Raw genomic sequence first — 9604 nt, 5'->3', positions numbered from 1 at the left:
GAGAGAAAAAGTAAGATAACTGTATTTTGTGGTGAAAGCCAAATTGATACAGTTGGTATGACTGATATGGTACTGTTATTTTTTCTTTTGCAGGAGGCAAAAGGTACGAGAAGCTTTGACATGGACATGAGATAGAAAAAAACGAAATTGGGCCATGAATGATCCAATTAGTGGGAGGGTGTGAAGATGAAGGGAAGGACAAAGAAGGGTATGGGACCCAAAATTGACCAGAAACAACGAGCGATGATGTCAGTGTACAATTTGAGGTGGGGAAGGGCTTTGTTTATCTTCAACGGATATTTCAGCCTCAAGGTCTTCCATAGCCTTTGGTGTCAATGCCCTTTCAATCTTCATGCCTGTGCCATTCACAGCCATCTCTTTTTCTAAGTGAAAGCAGTAGCTCTCAAATACACCAGAGCTTACAACAACTCTAAAATCCAACAGAAACAGTAGCTCTAACTCAAGCTTGTTCAATTCAGCATTGCTCACTCCTCCCACTCGAGCATAAACGGCGTTGTTGTAATGTCTACAACTCACAAAAGCAAAGAATAAGGTAAAATAATAGACAACCGGAATAAAGACAATAAAGCTATTGTCTATTGTCTAATTCAAGGGTTCATGAAAGTGTAAGCTATTAAACTATATAACCAGACAAGTCAGATTCGTTAAACTAAAACTCATCTTCACTTTTTTTCAGCTGTTTGCAAAACACCACATCCTAAGTAAAATCCATAAAATTAATGTTTTAATTTAAAAGACTGTCTGGAATCGCAATTTCGGCAGCGCTTATCTGTAATTTCTCACAATATGAAGAAACGCAAACGTTGCATGAAATCATATCGTAAGTAAATGTGAACAGGGAGAAATGGAGCAGGGACTCACTCATCATCCAGCATCTTGGAAGCGACCATGACACTGGTAACTAGCAGCCTGTGTACATTCAAGGATGTGACAAGGGAATCGGGGTGTCTATGTGTGAGCCTGTCTATGTACACATAGCCAACCACAAAACAGGAGGGGCTACAGTTAGTGTACTTGTATATCCTCTCCAAGTACTTAGGTATGCTTATGCTTGGTGCTCTTACGCCATGAAAAGTATTCAAGCTGTTACCAAGTCTTACTGAGCCACAGGTCAGACCATCTAGCTGCTGGTTCAGGACATCCACAAGCTTTTCATTCCGAGCTACCAGCTTCTCTAACATGGAAGACAGGACAAAGAGAACTCTGGGCAAGTTCAGCTCGGACAAGCTTGTTTCCGGCAGCAGCTGCCGACCGTGGTTGCTGCTGTATTCACCTGCTGTTAACATTTAGGCCATCTCTTGGAGGTTTCACCAGAGGTTCTTATATTACAGATGCCCATGGCTACTATTTGAGTGGTTAAAGACTTAAGGGGCCGTTAGTTGCAAACCTGTTCGTTATCCAATTAGGGGAAACCAGTCAGACTGTATACCTGACGTGTGTGGCTCTACCACAAACCAAATATTAGGATTGCGATTGAAAGTTTAGCATCCTTTACCTTGTAAATCTCGAGCCACTAATATTCTTTATCGAGGGACCCCACCCCACCCTTGGGCTGTCAGAGGATAAAAACAAGCCATGCACGAGAATACAGCCTGGCAACATAAACTTTACTCGCTTGGTTCGTGTGAAAACAAAACTGGAGGTCTATCTTCGTACACTGCAAAATACTAGGCCCCTTTGCAGGAACTTTTAGAAGCATAAACGTCGAAGCAGTGACTAAATAATGTTAATTCAACTACTTCATAATAGTTAAATGATAGCTACTGGCCAAAAGGCATGGGCAAAATCATTTTTTTCTAGTGTTGGCTTGTAGAGTAGGTTAAGGATCCGTGATGCAGCCATCTTTTAACCCAGAGAGAACAGTAATAATACTATTATATATTTAAGGATTGTTTTACGAGATCACATTTTCTTTTCACTCTTATGAACACCCAACATATTGGGGGTGCTACGGGCCCATAAAAACAACGATGCTATCAACCAGAAGTATTGCAATACATGATAAAAGCGTTGTAGCATGGAATAAGATATTGCTGGAGCACAGTAAGAATGAACTGTTTTTCATTTTTGGTTAACAAAGAATGACATTTTAATACCAGGGGTAGCCAAGCCAGTGGTCGTAAGGAATGGAGATCCCCTATCGTCAAAATATTTGAAATATATCTTGTATGATACTGCCAAAGTATTAGGCATCATACTCTATCTAGCCTATACACTGTAGTCAATGGAATGAAGTAAGTTCTCTTCATCGTTTGGGATTTCTTTGGCTGAGAGATGCGAGTGTGATTTGGAATTCAGCTTGTTCCACTCATTTTCAACACGGAAGAAGATCCACTGGAAGCGGCGGAAAATCTCCAAAGCAGCAATTATGAACACCGTGAGGTAATTATGACGAAGATGGGCAGACAGCTTATATGTCCACGTGCAACGCAAAATCAAATTGCTTCCAATCACCCAAAAGTATACCTGTATATGTAAACCACTTCAGCACATTGAGAAAACAATCTGTCCTTTGTTTCAGTTGTCCCCTGTTACTTTCTTTTTTTTACCATATGGGTTTACATAATTTCAGTAAACTGGCTAGAATCACATTAATAAGATTATACGCATACGAAGAGTTATCATTAGTGGTTGAATTGATTTTTCATACAAGAACGGGTGGCTTATTGTGAATTGAGGATTCCGTGGCCTATTTAAAATTTTATAATTGCAAAATCATTTTTATCTTCGTATTTCGTGCTTTGTAATACATACTTGGCCTTCATAAACAATATTTTTTTCTTGAAAGCCCCGAGTCCCATAAATGTTAATATTTTGATCTCTTTAAAATCATTTTGGTGTAACTCCGCTACCCCACTGTTTACCTTGAAAAAGCAATATAACGATAAATTCTAAGGGAAAAAGTACTGCTGAACTGAAGCTATTCTCATACAACAAGACTTACCCATCTCCTTCCGTGTAACATATGAGAGAACAGATGTGGCTTGTTAAACTTGAATATTCGAGTGAAGCCACTGTGAAAAGAGAAAGTAAAAATTAGATCATAGCAAGTTAAACAACACTCGTCAAATCCAAAAAACTACTAGCCTCACTTCTAAAAAATAATAATTTCTTCTATTTCTTAAGGTGTTTGGCTAAGATATAAAAACATTACTGGCAGTATAATCTACATCTCTACAGTGAGGAGCATAACTCAAGACACTATTAAAAGTGCATAATACGACAAACACTGGCATACCCTAGGTCCCAATCTCGATTTACATCCCAGTAGAAGGAGTATGACGAGTTCACAACCCCTGACAGAAGCCAGAGAGGCCTATAAAAGTTTGTCCACTTATCAGGGAAGACATGATATTTAAGGGCAGAGAGAAAAATCACAGGCACTGCAGTCGAATATTTCAAGGCTGAAACCATAACCAAAAGAAATTAAGATCAGTTCAAGAAAATAAAACCATCTGTTTGAAAAACATGATAAGTTGTTCATTAATAATTAAAGAATTCAATCTTCAGTGCAAAAATATATAAAGCCAGCAGCAGATAACATACAAACAGCATAATGATTATAAACAAATCAGAAAAAAATTGAACACGTCTTCTCAAATTTTTTATGCAGTCGCATAATATCATATAAAGTCACGAAAATTGAATCATAAAATATGATCATGTAAGGACGAGAAGTGTTAAAATTTCATCTTACCAGCAGCATAAAGAGAAGCAAAATACAGAGAGTTTAGTCCTTGACATGAATATTTTATGTTTCCTTCTGTTCCTTTTTTTGACAAGAATAGAACAATTTCCAAAAATCATAAGAAAATCTATATCCAATTTCATCATGAAAACTCAGCAAAAATGTCCCATTTTATATTATGTTACACGTAACAACCTATAATCAATTATGAGAATCCATGCATCATATTGGATTCAAAAGAAGCAAGCTTGAAGACTTTAAAGTACGGTGGAAAAACTATTTCACGTGCTAAACATAATTTCAAAAAATATGCTTATGAAAGTTGACATACTGACATTGCATTTAAGTCACTAAATAATATTGGTAATATGAAATGGGTCTTAAACACATGGAAGCAAAGCATAAAAAAATCAATGTACATTCCCTGTATATTAAATTATGTCTGATACAATTTTGACCATTGACACAAACGTAAGTTTGTGATAAAATACCAAACAGGAAAAAGAAGTTCTATATTACAGAAACTTGCTAAGTTCAGATAATGATTAAAATATGTTCTAAAAACAAAGAATTCTTACCATTCAGAAGACTAGTTTTCTCTCCAGTATCTTTGTACTGACGGAGGCATTGGTTTAGGCGGAAAAGATAAGGCAAAACAAGAACCAAAGGGATTGCGACAGAGTGGCTGCCACAAACAGAATCAGCTTCCAACCAAGCAATTGTGGCAACCTACAAAAATATTAAAAAGTGCAATCATTTGCTGAGAAATGAAGCATCCACAGCAAGCAAAAACTAAATATATAGGTCCAAAAAGTCTATTCATTAAAAATAAGCTCCACTGGAACAGAGAACAGTGAGTACCATAAAAGTTGAAATCAAGTTCCAAATCTCAATATTACAAAATCAAATGAAACTGATTTAGTTCTAGAAAATATTTTGAATGAAATCAAGTAAACTTGTTCCATCTCAATAAAAGGAATTCATCATACCCGTGAACTTTATCAAGTTCTGTAATAGTCAGAATGGGATATTGAAGTTGCTAAAATAAAATGAAAAATATAAATTCTCAAACCAATAATAGAAGATATTAGAAGCAATTTATCAGAATCAAACCTGTCGATGGATCATTCTACATACTGAACGCTCCAAATCAGAAAACACCTGCAAAAATTTACAATTTACAACCATAATCAAAATAATATAATTATACATTACTAGATACTAAAATTTAGATCAACAGATTATGTCAATTCTAAACTCTCAGGTTAAGTCAGTGTTAGACCACTGTATCCATAAAAATAAAAATAAGTAAATACACGCAAAAGCATATAGCTCCAAATCTCTAAATGAAATAGACTAGACGCAAAACCTAACGTTAAAGATTTACAAGGAAGAGAAGGACAAAGGCTTTTCTAATAGAAATATAAAATTGAAAAGGAAGCACACCTTTACCATGGAAGTTAAGATATCAGCCAAGAAAAAATCTGCAAACGATATTGCCTGTTTTAATAAAACAGAAAACAGTTAGATCATATTCAAGCATAGTTCCAAGTTCCAACACTATGCTAAAAGCATCAATTCATAAGGTACAAAGTAGAGCCATGAGCAAGGTTTTGGCTCAAACATCAAACTTACGAAATCTCAGTAAATAAAGAACAAGAATAATTTTCTTCTATTCATCAAAGTTAAACATCGCAACAGTTATCACATTTCTTGAAGGAAAGTTCATCATGAAGCCTCTTTGGGGGTTTTACTTGTGTGCATGCACATAGTAGTATATCTAGATGGATGCACCACCTATCGAGACAAAGGCTGTGATAAGAAGGTTATAAATTGTGTTTTGAATGACTTATTACCAATGATTGCTAGCTTTTTTCTAGTCACTTCATTACACTTGGAAGAGCATGTGAGTATGTAATCTAAGGCTTTAACATTAATAGCATGTTTTTTATGGCCACCAAATGACAGGGGGAGTTGTACGAGTACTTGTGTAACTTTCATGAAAACTGAATGCAGAGAAGCAAGTGAATATAATGAGTCTAACAATCTATGTTGAAGGTTTATATATCCTGCCCACTCATGCATATATAAATATAAGCCAAATGCTAGAATTTTCTACTATTTGAAGAGTAATACTGTAAGAATTTACACAATACAAATGAGAGTGAACTTGCCTGTAATGGGAAAATTATTCTCCCAAGTGTCTTTAAGAAGAAATATCTAGATGAAAAGTAAAAAATATCAAAGGGGAATATCAAAACCAATATTGCGGCAGCATATAAGAGCACCTGCAGAATACATGAGAAAATTTAAAAAATAAAATCCAACAAGATAAAAAAAAAGGAAGCACAAAATAGAATTAAATGTCCATTTATATTGCAACAAATAAAAAAATTCATTTATAAGTTATTTTCTATATGATGATTGACTGGAGTTTACTGAGTTACTGAATACAGAGTATGCTTTTTATTAACATATGATTGAAACTGAGTGTACTTTTTCAGACCGAGCAGTTTGGATGATTCAAACAAACATAAATTACCAACCAACCAACACTGAATTTAAACAAAGAAATATGCTAACTAACCATTTTGAAGGTATTTAAATAAAAACATCCGATATAATTACACAGTATTTTTCCCTTCCTTACCACCACCACAAGAAAAAGAAATAGATATAATAGAGCTATTAACACCATGATTAACAATAAACACTATCCCAGTTGAAGTAGATCTTTTTATGTCCAAATCTAATGAATACAATAACAGTAAAGCTTCATTCCATTATACAAGGTTGGGTACATGGATCACACAACACCTGTGCTACATAATAACCTTTTGTTTCTCACTCTCTTCACTAAACTAGGTTTCTCATCCAGTCTGATAATATTACCTTATTAATAAATGATTGAAACTACCTCCCAATAACATGATCAGTACTCATTTGCTACAGATATTTTGCAGGCAATGTGCAGCTTTCATTAGATTGGTTCATCATAAACTTTTTGTTTGATCAAAGGCATAAAAAAACTGCAAGCAAATAAAACACTTTCAAGAAACAAATTACCAATATAAAGTGCGTTTGGTTCAGCTTATCTTAAAGAAACAATTGCCTATGCTTGCTTATTTTGCAGGATTTATGAGGAAGCTTTTGAAAAATTATTTCCCCAAACTTAAGTGTTACCTAACTGAACTAAATTCCAAAAACATGATATCCAAGCAAACAAAAATAATAACTAATGAGTGGATGCATCTATTACACTGGTTGTGATGCAGCATAGGAGACTTCTCCATGAGAATAAAGATAAATGTATGCTGTCATACTAGTTGGAACAATAATTGTCATCCATGTAGCACACTGCAAAATCAAATAGGAAAAGAAAAAGACTTCAGTCAATCATTCAAGAGTAATTATTGACAAAGGAAACGAAGAGTTGGTGTAAAAACAGAAAAATGAAATATTAGAGAAATGGATGACAACAAAGCCAGGGAGATGTCCCAATTTAGATATAATTACAATAATTGAAGGGAAAACCAACCAGACTAACGTAAAGACCATAGAGTAGTAAAAAAAAAATTATTTAAAGCGTAATTAGTACACAGAAATGGCCGCTCCTTAGTTGGCAAAAATATGAAACAATGATTAACATATGCACCTTTATTCCACAGGAAACCCCATTCCCACCCTTCAAAATTGTCATTCTTTGCAAACTGGAAGTGTTAATTTTTTTCTTTCCTTTCCTTATTTAATTTTACTAGTTATAAACATATAAAGTATACTTGCGATTCAAAACTAACAACTTCCCCAGTAACAAAACTAACAATTAATATTTGTTGATAAAAAAAATAAAAAATACTCGCGATTCCACTCAATGCTTATTTCAAGTACTAAACATGAAAACTGAATGAAAAAAACTGGCATACAAGTACATTCTCGAGCAAACCAAATATTGGAATAGAGATAGTTGCTCTACCATTGTTCCCAACAAGTCATGACACTGCCAATTTTATTCTCCTTGAATCTGAAACAAGACATAGGTCAAAGTGGTGAGTTGATACCTTCCATATTTCTCTATGGGTCAGATGATTTTGATCAAGATCAAATATTTTTGCATAATTGACTCCGCCTTGAGCAAAAAACCATAAGTTGATTCCCCACAGCCAAATCATCAAAGCCTGAAATATAACAAAGAGATAAAACACATCATACAACAAATGTGAATGCAAAGGGGTGAATCCATGCATCCACAGAGTGTCAGACCGAGACAGTGTGTAGGGGGAGGAGGGGGACTAACCGCCAGAAGAAGAGGGTTAAAATACAAAAATGCTTCATAAAGGAACAAATCCCGCTTGTCTGCACTCATTATCATTACAGAATCCCATCCAATCTACAATTTCCAACACGGCAAATAAGATTGTGGAAACTACAACAGAAGTTCAGTAGAAACATAGCAGAGACAAATACCACTGACCTTACAACAGATGAAGGCCCAAATGAGGAACAATAGCACCTAGAGTCATCTCAATTGCATTATTGAAGAAAGAAAGTAAAAGGAAAAATAAAAGAAAAATAAAATGTAAAGAAGTAAAACAGTAGGAGGACACACGGCTAGGACAAGAAAGAAAGTAAAAGGAAAATTAGAAACCAAATAAATGTAAAGAAGTCACATTGCAGCTCATTATGTCATTCTGTACTCAAATAAATGATGTCATTTACTACATTTTTCTCCCAGAAAGAATCAAACATAATGAAAGAAACATTACATTCCATCATTAAGTCAAACAATTTTTGCATTCATTAAAATGACAGCATTAAATACATCATAAATTATTAATTAAAAACCAAAACAAAGTTCCGAACACTTTCTAAAAGGCAAAGCAATGTAAGAACCTTGGATCTCCACAACAAGGCGGGTGATGGCATCATTGTAGCAGCACCCACAGCTGTCACGCTACCCTTCGAATCGTCTGCCTCCACCGGATGCAATAAACCTTCCTCGACGCCATTCTCCACTTCGTGTTCATCTAAGAACAGAACAAACTAGAAGTTATGTGGACTTAATCACCAATCCAATACAAGGAAAAAACTTAAAAATTAAGGGACTTATAATTAAAGTTACCGAGATCATAAACAACTGGTCTACTCCCAGACTTGCGTAAGTGTGTACTATTAGAAGGATTGGCAACACCTCCAAACATAGATGAAATGAAAACACAAACAACTACGCTCTTGTACCTGCACCCCCTCCTCCAATTCCCCTAATAATCTGTCAACATGCAGAAATTTGAAAATTAATTAATTAATTAACTAAGTAACTACTTTATTTATGTACTTTACCAAATCCTAACTGAACTAATTAAAGAGATCAACACAGCAAGCGACACAAAGCACAGTCTAAATTAACAAAAGCTCTACCACGATTCATGCACTAGCTACATTGTAAAACTTCAGAAATCGGAAATGCAAACAATTTTTCAGCTAATCGAAGAATGAATTGAGCATGTAAATGTCGATCCAAAGAAGTAGGGAGCCGTACCGAATCAAATCGAATCGAAAGGAGGCGTTAATTGAAGGATGAATTGATGTGTTTGTGTGATTACTTCCGTGGCTGTGTCGCTCGCTATCTCACATGGCGGAAAAAGGGTTTAGATTGCGAAGGACGAACTGAACGCGTGTATTTGAACCGGGGAGAAGACCCGTGTTGCACTATTTTGAAGTTTGGTAATAACCTGTAGAATTTTAAGTTGGTCCTAATCATTCCTTAACGTACAATAACTTTTATGTGAAATTTTGTCTTATTATACTTTTAAATGTTCATTTTTTATTATAATATAATTTAAAAAGTATCCCATATGTCTTGGAATTTAATTCAAACATATTAGGCGTGTAAATTAT

The 9604-nt window shown here is 35.0% G+C and overlaps 2 protein-coding genes across 4 annotated transcripts; both read right to left on the bottom strand.

Moving 5' to 3' along the window:
• CYCP2;1 (cyclin p2;1) lies at window positions 1-1421 on the bottom strand. The gene is made up of 2 exons (XM_047294451.2): window positions 883-1421; window positions 1-526 (listed from the first exon to the last, which is right to left on the bottom strand). Exons 1-2 carry the CDS (start codon window positions 1305-1307, stop codon window positions 250-252), a joined length of 702 nt encoding a protein of 233 aa, XP_047150407.1. The 5' UTR covers window positions 1308-1421; the 3' UTR covers window positions 1-249.
• A 644-nt stretch (window positions 1422-2065) lies between these two features.
• On the bottom strand, window positions 2066-9441 carry LOC124822429 (uncharacterized). 3 transcript variants are annotated; one of them, XM_088092698.1, is made up of 14 exons: window positions 9246-9441; window positions 8829-8975; window positions 8600-8733; window positions 8181-8219; window positions 8004-8096; window positions 7768-7884; window positions 6971-7066; window positions 5884-5997; window positions 5162-5209; window positions 4823-4870; window positions 4288-4438; window positions 3260-3425; window positions 2966-3035; window positions 2066-2487 (listed from the first exon to the last, which is right to left on the bottom strand). In XM_088092698.1, exons 2-14 carry the CDS (start codon window positions 8905-8907, stop codon window positions 2230-2232), a joined length of 1413 nt encoding a protein of 470 aa, XP_087948824.1. In that variant the 5' UTR covers window positions 8908-8975; window positions 9246-9441; the 3' UTR covers window positions 2066-2229. The 3 variants fall into 3 exon arrangements, with proteins under 3 accessions (XP_087948824.1, XP_047150386.1, XP_047150395.1); XM_047294430.2 differs by having other exon boundaries at window positions 5156-5209; window positions 9246-9440; XM_047294439.2 differs by lacking the exon at window positions 9246-9441 and having other exon boundaries at window positions 5156-5209; window positions 8600-8749; window positions 8829-8969.
• Between the last annotated feature and the right edge of the window lie 163 nt (window positions 9442-9604).

This window comes from Vigna umbellata, chromosome 6 (genome assembly GCF_029865625.1).
Source record: "Vigna umbellata cultivar VRB3 chromosome 6, Vumbellata_1.0, whole genome shotgun sequence".
Classification (NCBI taxonomy): Eukaryota; Viridiplantae; Streptophyta; class Magnoliopsida; order Fabales; family Fabaceae; genus Vigna; species Vigna umbellata.
The sequence above is the reverse complement of the archived record's forward strand: the minus strand, read 5'-3'. Positions and strand labels throughout refer to the sequence as shown.

Coding starts and splice junctions, on each gene's coding strand:
- LOC124822429 (XM_047294430.2), bottom strand. CDS start 8,907: ATGTTTGGAGGTGTTGCCAATCCTTCTAATAGTACACACTTACGCAAG. Junction 5,210..5,883: donor GAATAATTTTCCCATTACAG/GCAAGTTCACTC, acceptor TTATTAAAACAG/GCAATATCGTTTGCAGATTT. Junction 4,439..4,822: donor GTAGAATGATCCATCGACAG/GTTTGATTCTGA, acceptor ATATTTTTGTAG/GTTGCCACAATTGCTTGGTT.